The following is a 21,818-nucleotide window of genomic DNA, read 5'->3' on the forward strand; positions in this document are numbered from 1 at the left end:
ACAAATGTACATATTTTCTTTGTAAACAACTTAATCATTTGATCAATTGTTTAATGCCGTTTCAATGTGTTATAGATGGCATTTCTGCCGTTTATAGTTGATATCCGCTGTTAAAAACTCCACTTCCTGGTTGGGGAGGGTCAGGACCTAAGCCTCACCTATCAGGCCACACCCAACCCTTTAAGAGGAAGGATCAGGCCCAGCCCATCCTCTTTTCCCTTTGTTTAACGGGGAGCGTGCGGCCTGATGAAGAAACAAAGACTTAAATGCATAGACTGGATAGATGCATATGTGAGTGAGTTTTATTTTATGTTACTGTTACTTGAATATCCTTGAATATGTTTCAAATTGTTTTGGTAATAGTTATTGTTTCCCTTTGTTTAAGACTCAAATCATTTCATCCATGTCATCCTATCCATGTCATCATCTGCACCATTCCACCTGTAAAATTCTGCCTGAAGAGAAAATAAAAGCATAAACGGAATCCCTTACCAGTTTCATATCTAATCGTATGCCAATGCAGAAGTTTTAATTATTCCATTGCGATCAGCCCTGTAATATCACCCTTCATAGTTTTTACAGCCGCAAAAAGATGACCAAAGCCTATGAAACAGAGATGGTTACAGCTGCTGACGGCATGATGAATACTTTCAGAAACAAAATTGTTGTATCTGTTAATAGTGGCATTGATGACTGCTGATGACGTAACAGGTCACGAAGGGTTGTCCCATTTCATAGAGGAGTGTTTCAACCCCTAACCCTTGCAGCTCCGTTTAAAGGGGTAGCGCCAAGTGCAAGGGCCAAGAGGTAGGGCTAAGAGGTGAATTAGGATTGGACCTATAAGTTTATCTGATATTTTCTGCCAAATGAGTGAAAGCTCGTCCTCTTCCTCACCCGATGAAGCGGCGTCCATGATGTTGCTAACCTTTATAGCTATAGCATCGGGTTATGACAGCAGTTTTCTTTGTCTCCCACAGAGGTTTTGACGTCTTCACAGTGCAAATTTCGGGGGGAAACTTAAATAAGAAAGAATAGGCAGATACAAGTGGAGAGTCTGAGGTGTAAAAAGTTGTTTTGTGCGTGTGTTGAGAGGAACCGAAAAAACACACCCACTCTTCACTCATCACACTAGTGCCCCTCAGGCTCAGACATTCTTCACATTTGATTTATTTTTTTCTTGCCACTTCAGTGGGTAAAGAGAGAGATGAGGTGCGAATATGAGCTTTGATTGGTCTGTTGAAGTGCAGTTTTTCTGCTGCGCAACAGTGGTCATGTGTGAAATGATGTGGTGGTGTCATTAAATCAGTGTATCTGACTGATGTAATATGGAAAATACTGAACAGTACCTGGTGTTTGGCATATTTTACACTTATAGAAGTCTAAAAGATTGCACTCATGTTTAATATCTTGCCAGCAGTCTAACTAATTTAGACTTTGTTCAGTTTTTTTTATATACATCAGTGCATTAAATGGTCATATTCTCACTGGTTTTAGCAAAAATAGCTTTAATATGTAGAAAAGGAATCAGAGAAAAACTTTCCATTGAGTTTTTTTAACATTTATTTTAACACAACTTAGATTTCTGAACTAGGTGTTGATTGCAGACTTTGTTGGCACATTTAACTTATATGACGGCAGGTGAGGTGCTAAAATCTTCAAAGAGGGTGTTGAATTAAATAAGCACATGTAAGAACAGTGTCACTTTGACACAGTTTTATGTGTAAAAAAAAAAAAAATTGGTTGAAAGATCATTGTAAAACGCTGCAGTGTTTAAGAGGCTTGATACCTCTAAATTCTACCAGTTCCGTCAGTGTAATTATGTGCATGTTAAATTTACTGTTGTGCTTCAGATGGCTATCAGCGCTACATAATGTACCGTGCATTAAATAACATGGGAAATGAAACTTCACTGCAGTAAAAGATTCTTCAAAAAGGGCTGATTACACCTCTGCTATTGTCAAAGAGGTTGTCTCCTTTCTGTCCCTACCTGGCCCACTTTCATAGACTTAGAAATAGTTGATTTTTTTATCCCAAGGTCCAACTATCTAAACCTCCAGAAGCTGCCCCCCCCCATTTGCCATCACCTTGCACCCGCAATATTTCCTAAAAATCACATCAAAGCTCTTATGTAATTTTATCAACTTGTATATCATTCATGCATATAATACTTAAACAGTGTCTTTAATACGTATCCAGCTCCATATAATGACCAAACATGACCTTTGACCTGAACTCATTTGAATATCCTGTTGGAAAATACGGCAAAATCATTAGGCTTGACTTTTTTTTTTTTTTTTTTTTACCATTTTTATTTCTCATTTTTATTAGTGCAATACAATCTCCTTAAATTGAGGAGCAGGAAAAGGACAAATGAATAAAAAACAAAAACAAATAAGTAAAAAGAACAGCCTGTGTTGGTGTCAGAATATTTACATTGTCTCTGAATGTCAGCCATTTTCCCCAGTTTTTCAAAAAGAGATTTTCTTTGAACTTCAGTTTATATGTGAGATGTTCCATGACAAGTATATCATCTATGATTGAAAGCCATTGTTTATAAGACGGAGCATCAGTCTCAAGCCAGTTCTTCCCGACCACTAGGAGGCTCTTGACAAGATATCTGTCTTCTTTATGCACCGTTTCTTCCAAATGTCCAAGGTAAAAAACAAGACAAGAATTTGGGTTCGCATATTCCAACACATCATAGACAGCTGAGGGAACCTTCCCCCAGAGGGTTGGATATTTGAGCATTTCCAAAGCATATGTGTGTGATCTGAATCCATGTGATTACAAAGTCTCCAACATGGCTCGGCTTGACTTTTCAAATCTAAAATATCATTCTTAGCCACCTTGTAGATTCACACACTATATTTATACATCAAATATATCAAGCTTTAGAATCTACGAGGAAGGCAAGATGTTCAATTTTAAGGCAAACTGTGCAGGTTTAAAAAAAAAACAAAACAAAACATTATATGCAGAAGTGAATGTAACATCCCAGCTGATCGTCTAAACGTGTCTTAGAAATATGAAAAGAATTTAGTTTTGTTGCTTAATAAATGCAACATCTACTTTTTGTTCCCATACATGGTCTTATTTCTTAGTATTTCAGACATTGTCACGCTAAAAGGGATCCGTTTTGGAGATGCTTGATACTGCTGTTTTGCTTTAGCAACTGAGTCATGCATCACTGAACATGGTCCAAAATGATTTTCTAGACATAATTATGCATTTTACTGAACCAGACACACCTATTTTTAAAATAAATCTAAAGTGGGCAAAACAGAGAATACCAGAACATGTTCTTTAGTCTTTGGCAGCAATGTTAATGCTTCACCAAATTGTCCGATTTCCTTCATGTTTGGTATTTAGGAGCAAATTGTGAAGCTTTTTGGACGAGTTTTCAGGGCATCGACCTTGACATTAATTTTCAAGGTCAGGATCTATCTATCTATCTATCTATCTATCTATCTATCTATCTATCTATCTATCTATCTATCTATCTATCTATCTATCTATCTATCTATCTATCTATCTATCTATCTATCTATCTATCTATCTATCTATCTATCTATCTATCATTACCTCCACCAGGAGGTACTGTGATCGCTTTGCTTTGTGTGTTTGCTTGTGTGCGTGCGTGTTTGTTTGTTTGTTAGCAAGATAACTCAAAAAGTTATGGATGGATTCTCATGAAATTTTCAAGAAATGCTGATACTGGCACAAGGAAGAAATGATTAAATTTTGGTGGTGATCGGGGGGGGCACGGGGGCCCACTGATCTGCCTTGGCAGAGGTCTGCGCTCTCCGAGTGCTTTTCTTGTTTTTATTTTTATATTCATCATTATTTTTTATTATTACTACTACTTTATTATTTATTTCCCCTAGTACTGATAAGGTGCAATTGCCTGTTTTTCACTACTATTTTTAGAGCTATTATTATGACTATCAGTGTTGTGCTTCTACTGGAACCTTAATTTCCTGAGGGCTCTGCCCAAGGGATCATTAAAGTTCTATCCAATCTAATCTAAGATAAACTAAGCAAAACACATCTTTTAATCAATGTAGAGTTATCATTAGCCAGTTATTAAACATAACTTTGTGATCATTACCTGCAACATTATTGACTACCATGTACTTGTGTTTATATCTATTATTATATATATATATATATATATATATATATATATATATATATATATATATATATATATATATATATATATTTATTTATTTATTTATTTATTTATTTTCATGATTTTTCATGAATTATGTTTGGTTCTATTTGTTTTTATTGACTTTTTTCACGTGTCTACCCTTTTGACAGTTTATTTTTTAGTAAATATAAATTTTGTTAGTTATTTTATGTTTTATTCTTTACTCGCTCTAATGGTTGGTTGCTGTTTTGTCTCCTGGAAAAGTGAATCAGAATTGTTGCTCTATTCAGTTGGTTGAAGTCTGCAGTTTTACTGCTGTTTGTACTTGTGTGTGCAATATCACTAAGGTTTTTCTTACTTGTATATGTTGTATTTTGTGAGTGTTTTGTTTTATAAATGGCTGTTTTTTACAGAACAGGGTTTGCAGTCGCTGTCATCATCACAGCTTCTTTCGCCATCTTCTGTCACAACAGCGGCCACAGATGTTTCCGTTGTACTTCCAGGTAACTTACAACACACTGTATTTGTATGTGACTGACACTGTGAAAACACAACAACAAAGTTTACCCATATGTAAAAAGCAAACACATTATCTGCAATTTCTCATGAAAGAATGGATTAGTGATAATAAGGCTATCACTTGGATTTTTCAAATTTGGAAAAAAAATTGTGATGAAAGTCATACGCAGCTTTAACCCTTTCATGCATGAATTATGAAAACTATCTAGATTCTTTTTTTTTTTTTTTTTGACTGATTTTGGTAGTCAAAATTAGGCTTAAGTTGAAATGCATTTTGAATTTTTTATTAAGAAGAAATTTAACCTATAAGACCCAGGAAAGTACAAGTTTTTGGCTTTAATTTAATTAAACAATTGCCTATATTAGAAACATCATGATGCAACAGTTTTTTCAAATGCTTTTTTTAATGGAATGTCCTTTGCCATGGACAGTTGTTTTGTTTTTTTGTTGTTTTGTATAAAATTGTGAAACTCTTGTCCACAAATGTGGACAGAAAACTCGTAGATGGGTCTTAGGAGGTTAACTTTATGAGATCACAGAGCAGTCCAAATTCTAAAACTAAGATGATCCTTTTTTTCATAGTATTGCTTAGGGTTAATAGAGACTAGGGATGTAACAATATGAAAATTTCATATCATGGTCATTGTGACCAAAATTATCCCGGTTATCATTATTATTGCGGTATTATTGAAATTGTGCTCAAAATGTTCAAAAAGCACTTATACACACACTGAAATAATTTAACCAAGTTGTATTTAAAAAAAAAAAAAAAAAAAAAAAATTGGCACAATGTACCTTCTGTTGCAGAAACATTCAAATATTAACCCTTAGTGGTCTGAGCCTATTTTGTTCGTTTTTCAGTCCTTTTGATTTTGCCTTTATATACTATATAAACAAATGTTTACTATACCCATGTTTGGTATCTTTTTTCTATCTCATCTCCCCTTTATTTTTTTCACTTTAACCTACTATATCAACACAAAAGGACAAAAAACAAAAACAAAAAAAAAAATAAATAAAATCCTATTTGAAAAATGTGTATAATTTATTGCATAAATAACACACAGATGCTTAACGAACCTTTTCAAAGACTTTAAAAGTGAATATTGGTTCCAAATGTTAGGTATATAAAATCAAAATTGTAATAAATTAAAACTATACTCAAATATTTGACATAAAAGCTGATCTTTACATAGGGTTTTTTTTTCCCTAAAAGTGCAGTAATCAAACAGGGTTATCATGATAATTAGAATTTAAACAGTAATACTAACCGTCTACAATTTTGCTGCAGTTCATCATTATACCGCTAATCGTTACATCCCTAATAGAGACTACCCCATGTGGTTTGGACAATATTGCCTTTATAACCCTTTGGAAAGTGAGCTTCAACTGTATGTCTGCAAATGTGGATGTCAAGCATGAAAGGGTTAATCAATGATTTATGAAGTCATTGCAGTCAATACTGTAATTCCAGACATTTCCACATCATCTATAATAGTTGTCTAACTGTAAAGTGCTGCTGTTTCCTCCTTATACTCAGATATGTTTGTAAGTCTGGACATTTTATATGCATTATCCAACTAAACAGAATTAAAAGAGGGAAATAAGTCCTGTACATCTCCTCATTAGCTACATTTCCTCATTAGACAAAAGAGCCTTGATGTGTGTTCTGCAGAAATTGCTGCACCGTTGAAACACTGTGTAAGTGAAACACTGTTTCTACAAATTGAGGGCACTGGAATGTTCCGCTGTCGGCACAATTTTCGTCTTTCATCAAAAAGCTAACCTAAAGTAATGCAATTTAGAGCTGATTTTTTTTTTTAGCTGTAAGTCTTTGAGTGTGCACGGTGGTATACGTGCACACAGCGGGCTTGTTTTCCAGACTCTTTCATGACTCCTGAATGCAACGTCCCCTTCAGCAGTGCCAGCTCTATCGTTGCCTTTTTAACGAGGTGAAATCCACACACATGGGAGCAGATGTTGCAAAGAAAACACACTGTGACGTGATTGTGATCGATGCGCGCCTCCCACCATATCCACTGCATAATTTGGCGGATGGCATCAGGATAACAACCTGCATTATGTGGAGACAGCTGTCGCCATGGCGCCCGGGAAGCCATCATACTGGCTCCCGCCTTATTTCAGGCAGAAGGCGGGGAAGCCAATTAGAGTGATTTACTACTTGCTTGTGTCGTCACCACCTTGAGAATAGTGTCTCGGTCCAGCTGAAATAAATGCATGGCTACCTGGAGCTATGAGCAGGGCATGCTGGGAGGGTTGTTTATGGGTAAGACTCAGTGTCGTGCTGCTTCAGAGTAGAGATGCTTTAAAGTTAGTTTGTTAATTCAACTAACTGAACTTTTGCAGGGTTTCCAACTCATTGTAATTCAGGTTCCACATTCAGCCTGATATGATCTCAAATGGGTCAGACCAGTAAAATAAGAACATAAAAACCTATAAACAGGGTACCACATGCAGAGCAGAGGTATTAGAAGTTATCAGATAATTACTTCAGTAAAAGCGTGAATAGACTTACACTACCGTTCAAAAGTCTGGACACACCTTCTCATTTAAAGTCATTTAGACCAGTAAAATAATAACACAAAAACCTATAAACAGGGTACCACATGCAGAGCAGAGGTGTTTGAAGTTATCAGATAATTACTTCAGTAAAAGCGTGAATAGACTTACACTACTGTTCAAAAGTCTGGACACACCTTCTCATTTAAACTCATTTAGACCAGTAAAATAATAACATAAAAACCTATAAACAGGGTACCACATGCAGAGCAGAGGTATTAGAAGTTATCAGATAATTACTTCAGTAAAAGCGTGAATAGACTTGCACTACTGTTCAAAAGTTTGGACACACCTTCTAATTCAAATGACATTAATGGACCACAGATGGCCAACAAGTGCTCAGCATCACTGGGAACTCCTTCAAGACTGTTGGAAAACATTTCTGGTGACTACCTCATGAAGCTCATCGAGAGAATGCCAAGAATGTGCAAAAGCAATAATCAAAGCAAAATGTGGCTATTTTGAAGAATCTAAAACACAGGTGTCAAACATGCGGCCCAGGAGCCAAATCCGGCTCGCCAAAGGGTCCAGTCCGGCCCTTTGGATGACTGTGTGAAATACAAAAATTACACTAAGATATGAACAATCCTTTTAGTTCAGGTTCCACATTCAGACCAGTGGGTCAAACTAGTAAAATACTTTCATAATAATCTATAAATACTCACAACTCCAATTTTTTTCTCTTGGTAAATGTAAATATTTTCATGTTTTTACACTAAAACAAAGTATAATTTAACAGAAAATGTGAATAACCTGAACAAATATGAACAACCTGAAATGTTTTAAGAGAAGTAAGTACAATTTTAACAATATTCTGCCTGATATTAAATGTTTTGTGTATTTGTAGACCCGGTGTGATCTGTAAATCATAATGTACATGTGTAAACGATAAACTGAAGCGTAACAGTGTTAAAATTACCCTTATTGTTTCAGTTTGTTCATGTTATTCACATTGTTTGAAAGGATAGTTTGTAGATGAAAACATTTTCATTGTTTAATTTTGCTTTTTTTTTACTCTAAAACATAGAGAAAATTTTGGAGTTGACATTATTTATATATTATTATGTTGTTATTATTTTACTGGTCCAGCCTACTTCAGATCAAATTTAGCTGAATGTGGCCCCTGAACTAAAATGACTTTGACACCCCTGATCTAAAATATAAAATATGCTTTAAGTTATGTCACACTTTTTTAACGACATAATTCCATGTGTTCAGTCATAGTTTTGATGCCTTCACTGAGAATCTACAATGTAAATAGTCATGAAAATAAAGAAAAGCTGGACGAGTCCAAACTTTTGACTGGTAGTGTAACTACAAAACATAAATTTTAAGTAAAATGATGTACAGGGGTTGGACAAAATAATGGAAACACCTTAAAAAATCAACAAAATATAATTCAATATGATGTAGGTCCGCCTTTTGCGGCAATTACAGCCTCAATTCTCCGAGGTATTGATTCATACAACTTGTGAATTGTTTCCAAAGGAATTTTAAGCCATTCTTCAGTTAGAATACCCTCCAACTCTTTTAGAGACGATGGCGGTGGAAATCGACGTCTTACTTGAATCTCTAAAACTGACCATAAATGCTCAATAATGTTGAGGTCTGGGGACTGTGCCGGCCATATGAGATGCTCAACTTCATTAGAATGTTCCTCATGCCATTCTTTAACAATTCTAGCTGTATGGATTGGGGCATTATCATCTTGAGGTGAAGGTGTTTCCATTATTTTGTCCAACCCCTGTACATGTGCGTGGTTTCTGTCAGTAGATTCATTTCACTGCTGCATTCATGTGTGTGTTTCATTTTCTGCAGTAGATGTTGAAGGCTGAGCTCATCTGAATGACTTTACAGGATATATAACTAAAGTCTGGAGATTAAAAAAAAAAAAGTTCAAGGAGTTCAAATGCTGTCATAACAAATATAAAGTTGAGATTAACATGTAGGTATCCTTTAATAGTTTGATTTTAACTTATTTTAATTGAAAGAGCTAATGATATAATTATGTTAAGCAGGAAAAACTCATTTTAAGGTAATCGGTTTCAATTATTCTGAAGTACCACTTGATTTGCATTTTTAATTTACATGATTCCCTTGTCCCACACTTGATTGTTTTAGTTTAATGATACTTTGATTACTAAATCATTCATTTCTTGAAAAACTGATTTAATGATCTAACATTATTTAAATAAATCTGACTAAATTTCACTTACAACTTTAATAAGAGTAGAAAAGTTTAGAAATGTTTAATGTTTTTAAGTTCACTTTTATTGTTTTCTAACTTTGTTTCTGTAATTTTAACCACTAATATATATGTTCTACATTGCATATATTTTTTGCTTTTAGGTTCTTTGAGTTAATTGTATTTGGATTTTTTGTGCATCCTCCGTGAATCAGGTTCTTCTAGACAACAAACAGCGACAGATTAATTCACAGCTTTTAACTCATCAAACAGACAAAAGCATGAAACTGGTCGATGTTCATCACAGTCAAAGTGGACAAAGACCAGAGACAAACCTTTACAGACTCTGTGTTCAGCCGTCAGTTGAACCAAATCACACAATCGCAAACGTCTCATGAAGTTACAAGAAATAAAAACATAACGAACACAAGAGCAAACCTTCGTCAAGTGTGAACACCTAAGAAAAGAGATGACAAATTGGGTAATTTGTTTATGCCAGAGGGCGAACGTCACAACCGAGACAAAACAAAAGACCCCTCGTAAAGTTCCAAGGAGGAAAGTACAGAAAATACAAACAACTGTCAAATGTGACAAATTAGAGGAAACACGACGAATCCTTCACTTACACCAAAGTGTATTCAGAAAGCGAGGAGCAGTGTGTGGATTTCACCTCCTCAAGGAGACTTTCATCTGTAAAACCTGGTTATTCTGTTCCAATATAATCAGAATCATCTTTATTCACCAAGTAGGTAAACACATACAAGGAATTCTTTGCGTGTAGATGTTGTTCTGTAGTAAATAATAAATACACGACAGAATAAATAATGCAAGAACAGTAAAATTAAAAAAAAACAAACTCTACATACATATAAACACATAAGTACAGTATCAGTTTATCTACAGTTATAATGCAGTTTTCTTATCACTCCCTTTTAGATGTCGTCACCTTCTTAAAATAATATCCTTGGTAATTTTTTCAGATTTTTCAGAAAACACAAAAAATCTTTTATGATTTAGGCAAAAAAAAAGTCATTTTGTCATAAAGCTTGACTTAACCCATAAAGACCTGAATATCCACCGGTGACCAAAAGCATCTTCTGATCTAAAATGTTTAATCCTTGTTGTTCTTCCACTAATCCTATAAATACATGTAACTAATTGGTGTAAAATCTCTTCATGGTCATCAGATATGACCCATTTGGACGTTCAGAGGCTCTGTAGTGAACATGGAAACACTGTCATCTTCTACAACATTGATTCACCAGTAAAACCCATGTTTGGTAAATGACAGTGGATGGAGACACTTGTTAATATGTTCAGTTACTGATGTATTTCAGATCATCATTCGAAAACTGACTGCCTGTTCCACCTCATCCACCCTCATCCACCTTCTTTCATGTGTTTTCTTTTCCGTATCTGTCTCTACCTTTTTCCTTGAGTATTTCTTCTTTGTTTGCCCTTTAGTACTAACTCCGTATCTGTTTTACCTGTTTGCTGTGTGTTTGTCCCTTGGCCGTTTATTGTAAAGCGTCTTTGAGTACTTAGAAAAGCGCTATATAAAACTGATGTATTATTATTATTATTTATATTTTGCTGAAAAGGTCATTATTTCTCAGTTTTTGATATAATAACCCTCAACTTTAATCTGAGTTTTTATGCATATCTACATGAACAGTAAAATACATAAAGGAAAATACCAAATTTTTACTGAAAAAAAATGCAAAACACAGAAGATAATGTTACAATAAATGGTGATAAATCACAGCCACAAAAGTAGCACTCCACTACTGTAATGCCCTTCTCTATGGGATCCCTAAAAAACAGCTGCAAAAACTTCAGTCCATTCAAAACAGTGCTGCCAGAATTCTCAAACGGACCCATAAACAAGAGCATATCACTCCCATTCTTCATAACCTCCATTGGCTACCAATCCCCTTCAGAATTACTTATAAGACCGCCCTCATCACCTTCAAGTGCCTCCATAATAACACCCCCGACTACCTCAAGGACCTCCTCACCTCTCACACCTCCACCCGTAGTCTCTGGCCCCACAGCACCAACCTCCTCCCCCCCCCCAGAACTAAACTTCGGACCATGGGTGACCGGGCCTTCTCTTCTGCCACCCCCCATAACTGGAACTCCCTCCCTGACCACCTCAGAGCTCCTCAGTCACTGGACTCCTTCAAAAAGGGGCTAAAAACATTCCTGTTTAGACAGGCTTTTTATGGACCACCTTGATGCTCTGTTTTATTCGCCTAGTCTTTTATTCCTGATACAGTATTTTTATTTTTATTCTTTTATTTTTTATTGGACTGTCTTTTCTCTGTAGCACTTTGAGATTCTGCTGAATGAAAAGTGCTTTATAAATGCAATTTATTATTATTTATTATTATTCACTGGGTAGGTGATGTGAAAATAAGACTAAAATTATATTAAATATTCCTTTTGTATAATAATATAAAGTTCTTTTTTTATTTGTCTTATGTTATTGTTTTGTTTCTGTTCATTCATTCATTCATTTAAGGGAGAGTGTTGCCTGTTGACTGCATGCATGTGTTTTGGTTTATATGTGAGTTTTTAATGCACCCTATACGTCTGCTAGTTTTTCTATACATTTTCATACATTTCCAAGGGTTCTATACAATAGATTGGAGCCAAAGTCGACCTTTTGATTAGAGCTTTCGCTCTGTAAACATGCGTAACCCATGTGTCATGATTATACAGCTTGAGGTAAGAAAGACTGAGGTAAGAAAGAGAAAAAAAAAAAAAACTGTAGAGATGTGGATTCCTGCTGCAGTGGGTTTGTAGATTTTGTACTGTAATGAATCCGATACACAGCATTTGATGAAATGATGAAGCAGATGGAAACCAGGCGATGGCGTGACCGTGTGAAATACCATAAGAGGAGTTGTGATTGACTGTCACCGGTAATCCAAGCACGCTTTGAAGTGTAAAGTGATGATGGGATGCGGACTGAATGCATATGCACCTCCATCAACAGCTTGAGAGGTCACGGGAGTTCAGTCCAACTACAGGAATCACAGAGTGTGAGACACCGACGGGCTTTGTTGTCATAACAGGGAGAAGACGCGTTAAAGTCTGAGAACTCATGAGCACTAACAACCCTGTTACAGACAGAAACATAGGATTTAATATGTTTTATGTCATTCCTGCATGTCTGGTATCTAGATTTCTCTTAATATAGAAGCTGATACTGAGCTCTTATCTATGTATAGTTTTTTTTTTTCTTATTTTACATTTCTTACATTTTTGTTTAAATTCTATGTTGTATTTATAATTTACTAAAGAGACAACATCTTCAGGTAAAGAGTTCCTTGTATGTGTTTATTTGATGAATAAAGATGATTCAGATTCTTTTCATCTTTATATGTAAATAAATGCTCTTTCTACACATGCTTATTTTTACTCATATTTGAACAGTTATTTATTTATTTATTTCCATATTCAGTTTAGGACCAAGTCATACAGGTAGACTGAATTATTCCTTTTATACAGTGACTTTTCTGTCCTTAAAATATTCTCTTAAATGAGGCTCATGTTTATATTCAGTTAAATCCTGTTAAATATTCAGGATTTCTTGATTACATAAACTGTGAGAATAGAAAGGCTAAAATTTACTTAGGGGGTCAAATGAGTGGCCATTTTTGTCAAAAAAAAAAAGTTGTAAGAAATGCATAGAACTGTGTTGAAATAATGCTAATCCATTTGTGCACAGACTACTGATATTATTTGACAGTGGAAGCTATATTTTCAGAAATATTGGATTTTGAATAGCACGTGTGTGTGAAAACTTTTGCTGGTGGACGGATGTGACATTACCCATGATGATCTGGTCAGTACCAGTACTTTATCAGGAATAAACTTATATACTTACTATTGCTAATTCTCCTCTTATTCATAAATGTTAGTATTGTGGATCTAAAACAATAACAGCTGACACAAAAACACAAAATGTGGCAGTGGACGGATGTGACATGGTTGTTACAGATCCCATCATACTGATGCTCGGCAGCCATGTCACCATTTCCACTAATGATCCCTGTGCAAAAACTAGGATCAGAATTATTTATTGTATAGTTTATCATCATACTAAAGAGTAAATAACAATATAGAATTGTTATTTCTTTATAAAAATGCTTATTATTAGAAAACTGTTGATTTAAAAAGTGATGTGTGACATTCTTAATGTATGTTTTGGCGTAACATAAGCAGGATGGATCAGCACCATACTCCATATTGCAACCTGTAAAAATAAAATGTGATATGTAGTATATAATCTTGTAAGAAAAATTGAGGAATCTAAAAGAATAGAATATTTGTTTTTCAGGTAAATTCAGTTAAAATATAACTTGGCCATTTGTGACATGAAAATATAGCATTAATTGTGATGAAAGTGGACATTTTTGAGTTGAAAACATAGTTCATATGACCATCAACATGTTGCAACAGAACTGAAATCCTGTAAATTTGCATAACTTGCATTTACCAACACAGAGTTCCTTTGGGGATTCACTTATATTGATTTCTTATGCACAAAGACATAAATAAGACCTCTAAGCAAATTTTAGCCGAGAAGTATTCCTATGGTGTTTGACTACAGTCCACAGTTCAGCTCCAGCCCAGCAGGTGGCCACAGAGTACTACTGGTTTCATTAAACCACAGAAGAAGAAGAAGTCACCTGTGACGCATTACTCCCGCGACATATTGAATCCTACCTTCAGGTAAATAAACAGCTTATTTAGCTCAAAAAATGCTCAAAAAGAAATCCAGCAGCTCTGAAAAGAAAAGAAAACACTCCCAGCCCGAAGAACGACATGAAAACAGCAAACGAAGAAGCGAGTCCAACATGGAGGCGAGTATTTCATCTCATTTAGTATTAAAATGTCACCCGGGTAATAGTCTGTGCTCATAAACAGCTGATGAAATGACAAAGACTCGAATAAATTCCGTCTTATTTAAGAAATTATACAAGTTACGAGAGATTGTAGAAAAAGATGATTTAGGTTTTTTTTAAGGTTAAATAATTCACGAAGTTTCTGTAACGTAATGGACTCTGAGCTCTAGTGACATTGTGTTCTTTCCTGAAAAGGGATGTGGATATTTACTGGAGGTCTGTAGACCCTCCAAAAACTAAGTGCATTTAAAGATGTCATTTGCATGTTTAAAAAGGCTGCTTTCTACCTAATTTACTTTGGTTACAAGACCACCGTGTGTCTGTCTGTCTGTCTGTCTGTCTGTCTATCTGCACACGTAGGCATAAGATAAATAACAGTAATTAACACAAAATCATTAACCACATCACAAGGATCATTTCACTTCTGTAAAAAAAAAAGTGAATTAAGCATATTCATTAAGGATTAACATTCCTCTGTACATAGTCACAATCAATCAGTTCACAATTATGAAACTCGAAGGAGAGTCTTCCGTTGGGGTAATCCTACTCCCGAATGCTGATTAAAATACTTCTGCTCATCTTGTGTGTCATAAGTTAAGATGAGTTGAAAAGTCAGTAAATCAGAAAAAAAAAGTTCAGGTATGGCTGATTTAAGTCGCAGTAATATTTGAATAAATTAACATCAATTAATAAAAGTGCAAACACTGGATTATTTCCAGTCAAAGGCTAAGTTTTGTTAATAAAATAGGTTTAATACTGGTACCAATAAGATAACTTGGCTTTTATACTCATTTCTAAACAATACTTTGTAAATGTCATTTTAGCATTTTAAGAAAACACAAGCTCGTCTGGATTTTCATACACTTAAGGGGACTTAAGAATGTAGAATATATATACATGTGTGTGTATATATATATATATATATATATATATATATATATATAATCTATTTTCTTGTCTTTCAAAGCAGTTTTACAACTTATTTACCAAACCTTGAAATTATCTGTCAAAATATCAAAAAGTATATAAAAGCTGTACATGCCTTGATGCTAATGAGATTCAGTTATTTAGCATAAAAATCCAAACATAAAGGCAGTTTTATTTTTGTACTTGAGAGTATCTAAGTAATGTGGTCAGTGCCATAGATGTACTAAAGTTGGTTCCCAGCCCTATTACTGACTCTTTACTCATGTACTGGAAAGGTAAGGGATTAAAAAAAAAAAAAAAAAAAAAAAGCATAGCTTTTTCAGCCTCAGCAAACACTGTATCATACTAACGTACCTGTTTCCTAAAACAGGACTCGAAGGATGAACTCGCAGACCCAGAGCTGGACAGAATCGGCAGTGACATTGAGGAGGGGGGTCTGGACCTCAGCCTTCTGTTCCAGCCGATCACTGCTTATGTCAGTGACAAGCGGGAGATGCTGGATCAGTGTTTCCGGGTTCTCGGAGAGAAGAAGCTACGGAAGATGCTGCCTGATGAGCTCAAGGTATTTCATATATATGTAGAAAGAGAATTCAGCATCTTGGTGTGCTTGGATTTTGGAGACTAAATAAAAAATAGAAGCTTAAGAGGCACTGTCGACTAAGTGACTGAAGCTTACAATAACCTGCTTAAACAAATCTAATATTTCGCCCTGTACACTCTTTTAAATGCCTGTCCAACAAAAACACCCTGAGATATTGTCTTTCCCTTCACTCTGTCCTTTTAAGGATATTACTTTGTGCTTTAATTGACCCTATTTTGTGCGTTGGCAAGTACTGTTGTCTGAAATAACACGTTGGAAGACATTATGGCAATATTTTGTGCTGTTGGCTACATTCCAACAGTTCCAGCACTGACTGTAAAAACAGCTGCAACTTGAGAAAAGGAGAAGGTTTGATGTATCTGTTTATCTATTTGTTTTACAATTGATAGATTTCAAAAGATGCCAAGAGATTTTATTATAGTTATCAACAGGTAGATGTTTAGGTTTTCATCTCTAAATATAAACGTGGTTTTTGCACCTTGATATTGAAATAAAACTCATCGCTAGGTTTGTTCTCATGTATATTAATGAAGTCAATATGTTAATATTTTGTAGCATCAGTACTAAAGCAGTTCAACACCAAAGACACAAGTTACACATGTCATTGTTTACAGGATTGTACTTTAGAGGAAATCAAAAAGCTGTGTTGGGATCAACTGGAGCCGGTCACAGAGAAAACTCTTATTCAGATCTTAGCAGGTAAGCAGTTGACAAGTTATCATTGCTAATACCTGTTGCATCTGATCATTTCCAGATAACAAAATTTCTCGAAAATGTAATAAAATGTGCTCTTCACTCAAGATGTAATGAAATCCATGTATGTAGTAACGTCACCAAATATGTAATTAAATGTCTGGGCTGATGTTGTAAAAACATGTGAGAATTTATTATATAATCCGGAATATTTTCAGCATTTTCAGGTGGGTCTTTTTCTTCTAAACTGATAAAGACTTTTGAAGAGTTATGTAGTGCCATTTTGTTCTAAGAATGTTGCTCAGACTAGACTTGAAATGGTTTTGTCTTAGATGTTTTTTTTTTTCTCCATTTGATCAGGTGTAGAAAGAGACACAGATGAAAATGAACATATGGTGTGGATTCAGCAGCTTTTGCACGTCACCTAAACTGAAAAGACTGAAAAACTCTGCTGATATTTCTTTATCCCTCTGGAGAGAAAAGATTTCTTAGACTTATCAGTCCGACAAATCAGTGAAACACTGCAAAAAAGCTTTTAAAACTCTCTGTATTGACAGTCTGTTATTTACAAAAGTAGAATTATACTGGTTTCATTGATGAACTGATGGGCTTTCCAAATATTGCAATAATACATGTCAGTTAAATTTTTTTTATGCGTTCTCATCTCTCCTTGAGCTGGTGGATGAATAAACTCTCTCCTAGGGATTTATTACGTTTATCTGTGAATGTGTGACTATAATAATAATAAAAAAAAAAAAAAGAACAGCATAATTAACAATCAGCTAACAATAAAAAAAAAAAAAAAAATCACACCTCATAAGCCATTTATGAACCCTGGGGAAATCCTGGACTGTTACTCTTTTAAATACAGGCACACTCTATATTTCTGAGAAAAAAAAACAGGTTTTAAAAAACAGTTTTACATCATTATGTCTTTCCTCACTCACCTGACAGGTATTACATTACTGTGTCTTTTTTTTTCCCGAAGATCAAAAAACCAAAAGCAACAAGTAAAAACATTTTAAAAATAAGTAAAAAAAAAATAAAAAATAAAACAACATTTGAAAAAGAGCGGGATGAAGTACAATTTATATACTCCCGCCCCATTACCCTCTTTTTCTACTGATCACAAAGTCCCATGTGAGATCCTCAAAGTACCTTAACAAATCTTACACATGTCAAAATAAATTCTAAACAATTCTGCACAAAACACAAAAAATATTATACCTATCAAAATATACCCCATCCATTTCATAGCCGTATTACACGTATAGATAGACTTCACTTCAAAAATAAGTAGGCAAAAGAAAGTCCAGATCCAAAAAGACACTCCAATATATGGAAATAAATCAACCGAAAAAGAAAACAAATATGACACAAATGTACAAAAATTTCACTGTGACTCTTTCACATTGCATTATTGGTTAAATCATTATATTTTTGAATTTTATGTATATGTTCTTCAAGTTATTTGCAAATGTCATCACATTTTTAGGAACTTCATATCCTACCTAACATGTCCAGCATCATAAACACTGTGTTTCTGTTATTTATCATCTTCAGGTGAAGAACTAACATCTACAAACGCTACTGGAATCAAAGAGGAGACATTGGAAAGCCAGTAAGTCTGTTAAATTCACCAGCTTCTTCCCTGCATTGCCTTTTTTTTAATCCTCTTTTTAACTGTATGTGTTTATTCCACTTTTCTCATCAAGACAAGATAATAATGTGGATTCTACATCTTGCCTCAAAGAAACTACAAAAACCGAGGAACCTAAGCAAGGTAAATCATGCATTTCTAACGGGACTGAGTGTTCTTTCATCCACTCATCCATGAACTGAATGTTTAGGACCAGCTCATGCTGAATTGTCAACCTGTATGTTTGTTATTAGTACTTACATCTGCATATATTATACCATTGCACATAGTGTAGATGTTGTTATACTGTATATTCTGTTCTTTGTGCATTTTCTGCTGTTGCACTTCTTTCTAGATGCTTAAGTGCATTTGGTTTCAATGTGCTTGTGCCTGTGTAATGACAGTAATTTGAATCTGAATATGAGTAGAAAGAACATCCTGCAGGTGAAATGAAGTCTATAAAAGGAACCTTTTACATTTCAGTCTGTTTTTTTCACAGAGGCTGGCGTCTCGAGTGAGGAGAGCGACGTCCTGAGCATCAACGCAGATACTTATGACAGCGACATAGAAGGACCCAAAGATGACCAGACTGTAAAACTCCAGGACGGGGCGGGAAAAGGCAGCAACAGTAGTGAGGAGCGCGCTGACCCTGTCTCTAAACCTGACCCGACAAAGCCAGAGCCGAAGGCAGGCCCCGAGGCCAAGAAAGACATTCAAAGTGACATAGACAGAAGTGTCAGTGAGATCCTAGCGTTGTCCTCTGCTTCAGGCGTCAAAGAACCGAGTGGAACCCAGCAGCCTTCGGCCAGCACTTCACCTGCTGCAGGCGCTGTCGTTTCAGGTCGCCCCGCGGCGGTGTCTCAACCATCGATTCAACAACTAGAACTTCTGGAGCTGGAGATGAGAGCAAGGGCCATCAAGGCATTAATGAAAGCCAGTGACGGGAAAAAGGCCTGTGCACCAAAAAATTTGTAGCATATTTTGAAAGGATGCGCTGGAAGGACATCAGAGGCAAGGTCTGCCTTTTTTCAGCAAAGATGATGATGTTTATCTGTTGTGTGATATTAAAGGTTGTCTCATTATCTTGTGCATGGGCTGGGCGGTCTGGTCCAAAGATCATATGAAGCACAATCATGATCTGAGTCACAATTTTCTCAGCTCTTATAAAGGCAGATGAGTTACAAACCAAAAATAAAATGAAAGTTTTCTTTGGTCTTTGTGTGATGCTGATGATAGAGGACTCTTCATTTGAACATCACTCCAGACCAACATTATTCCAGTATTTTGTGTAGATGAAACACTGAAACACTATTTTCCAGTACTTACAGCTGCTGTGTTTCATTATTATGTCGACTGTAGCCTAATATGCCCTGCGGATGATTTATCAAAAACATTTTTACACTCAAGCATAACTCAGAATTCAGATACCAGATGGTTCAGACTTTGTGTCATAACTCCATGTTGGAATGATGTTGCAGAGTGCGTACATGTTTACTGTTATATTAAACCTGCCAACCTAACCTCGTGTTCCCAAATGCATTTTCATCTATTGTCACTAGATGGCAGTGTTACCCTACTGTGCTGCACTTGGAGAATTTTCTCATCTTTGTAGAAGAGAGAGATTAGTTATCTGTTGTTTGATTGCAGTCCAAACAGACCCAGAAAACAAATATTTTTTTCTTTTTAGTAACCATATCATTTGGTAATGCAGTTACATTAAATATGGGTGACATGTCAATGATAATAGAAGATGAAGCTCTGTACATACAGAGCTTTATAAGTCAATGTGTTTGGCAGGAGTATTGTAGTTTTACCCCTTTTCTTTCTTATCAGGACCTAGTTGACTTGGATGCTTTACAAATATCTTCTGTTTTCTTGTAAAAAAAAAAAAAAAATTGATAAAGGCCTGGATAAAGAGAGCATAAAATGTTCAGTACCCCTCCCACCTTAAACAATGTTGCTATCTTAAATAACATCCTCTGATCTGTCATTGTAGCACTTATCCTGTAATTTATTCCAAACCTGCATTGTTCCTACATAAACTAAGGTTGAATCGTGCTATTACATGCAAATTTAGAACCAAACAGCTCTCTACCTCACAAACCCCAAGAGAGAGAATAAAATGTATGATAAGAAGCCACTTTCCTCCTGGGTATTTGCATATAAAAGGGTTATTTCATGGGGAGGAATGAGGGTGGGTGGGTTTAAATGTGTTATTCTCTGCATTTTTCTGCAGGTATCTTTGTGCACATTAATCATTTCAAGAGGAAACTGTCCACTCTGGGGGGGAAAAAGGGCTACATAGACATTGAAGTGATAACCTGATGATCCTTGTGAGAATTATACAGTGTGATGCTGTTATGAAAGTCAAAAACAAGGTTATGCAAAAAGTTTCTTGAACATAGTGATCTGTGTGATTAACAGCACAAAAGCCACAAGTCATTTTAATAAGGAATACGTAGCTTTTGAAATTCAACAAAAGACAACAGAACATAACCAAGCAAGCACTTAAATGAGCAAATAAATTTAAAAAAAAACCCTATATAAATAGTAATTGATTTAACCCTTTCATGGATACTGGTCACTACAGTGGACATCTATTCTACAGCTGTTCTCTTGTATATTCATGGGTTTTGTTGTTTTAGTTCCATATCATTCAACACAGTGGACACTTATGCACCATCCCATACACTACAATTCATACCATTACTGTAGCTTTGCTGTTCTTGATAAACCTGATCTGTAGTAATATGTTTGAGTGTAAATCAATTGCTAATTGTTATTAGACTGTAATTAACAGTTTTCTTAAACAAAAAGTTTTTTTTGTATATTACCTCCATGAAGTGAGTAATAACTAATATTAGAGTATGATAAAATGTGAGAAAACATTAGATTAGCTGCATTAAAAATGTTTTTATTTCATAGTTTTCACACAGTATATCACCTTCTGATATTGCGTTTTAAATAGCCTACATGTCTCATGGACTCAAATTCTAAATATTTTAAGTAATTGGCTTGGAGCAGAAGTTTCCTCAAACCCAGAGCTCTGCTTACTGGGGGTTAAATCCCAGTTACCCAGTATAACCAATTGTAACTTTTTGGTAATTTCATTGGGAACAACAGCTTGTCGAGTCATTTTAAGACACTGGAAATCATCAGAAACTCCACAGATGAAAGAATGGATCTGTGCAATGACTGAAACTGCATCCTATGAATCTATGCTTAGTAGATTAAGTGATGACAGAGGGAAGGGGGTGACCCTTTGGGACACATTTTGGGATTACATAAAAGTAGATAGGTCTGTATGTATGAATATATGAGTGCATGTACAGGTGTGTGTGTCTATATAGATATTTACTAGTTGATATTATTATGTACCCACCTTCTTTTGTATCTGCTGCCTGTCTTTTATTTATTTTATTTTTGATCTGTTATGATTATGAGATAAAGAGTATGTTGAGTCTGTCACCAGAGTTAATTGTTAATTATATACTACCTGTTCTTGTATGGAGAAACATATTAAGTTTGCCATGTACCAAGCCTATGAAAAGTTCAATAAAAACTTGAATTAAAAAAAAAAAAAGAATAGCCTACATGTTTCTTTG

General features: G+C 35.2%; 1 protein-coding gene across 1 annotated transcript; it reads left to right on the forward strand.

Moving 5' to 3' along the window:
• Positions 1–14,120: 14,120 nt before the first annotated feature.
• On the forward strand, positions 14,121–20,128 carry caap1 (caspase activity and apoptosis inhibitor 1). The gene is made up of 6 exons (XM_030161986.1): positions 14,121–14,311; positions 15,651–15,842; positions 16,496–16,580; positions 18,138–18,195; positions 18,290–18,357; positions 18,713–20,128. The coding sequence occupies exons 1-6, from the start codon at positions 14,210–14,212 to the stop codon at positions 19,186–19,188; spliced, it is 981 nt and encodes a 326-aa protein (XP_030017846.1). The 5' UTR covers positions 14,121–14,209; the 3' UTR covers positions 19,189–20,128.
• The last annotated feature ends 1,690 nt before the right edge of the window (positions 20,129–21,818 follow it).

The sequence above is a fragment of the Sphaeramia orbicularis genome, chromosome 18 (genome assembly GCF_902148855.1).
Source record: "Sphaeramia orbicularis chromosome 18, fSphaOr1.1, whole genome shotgun sequence".
NCBI classification, from domain to species: Eukaryota; Metazoa; Chordata; class Actinopteri; order Kurtiformes; family Apogonidae; genus Sphaeramia; species Sphaeramia orbicularis.

Bases quoted from the DNA above. Each gene is read 5' to 3' on its own strand.
- caap1 (XM_030161986.1), top strand. From the start codon at position 14,210: ATGCTCAAAAAGAAATCCAGCAGCTCTGAAAAGAAAAGAAAACACTCC. The intron at 14,312-15,650 runs GCGAGTATTTCA...TTCCTAAAACAG, and splicing joins GAAGCGAGTCCAACATGGAG to GACTCGAAGGATGAACTCGC. The intron at 18,358-18,712 runs GTAAATCATGCA...TTTTTTTCACAG, and splicing joins AACCGAGGAACCTAAGCAAG to AGGCTGGCGTCTCGAGTGAG.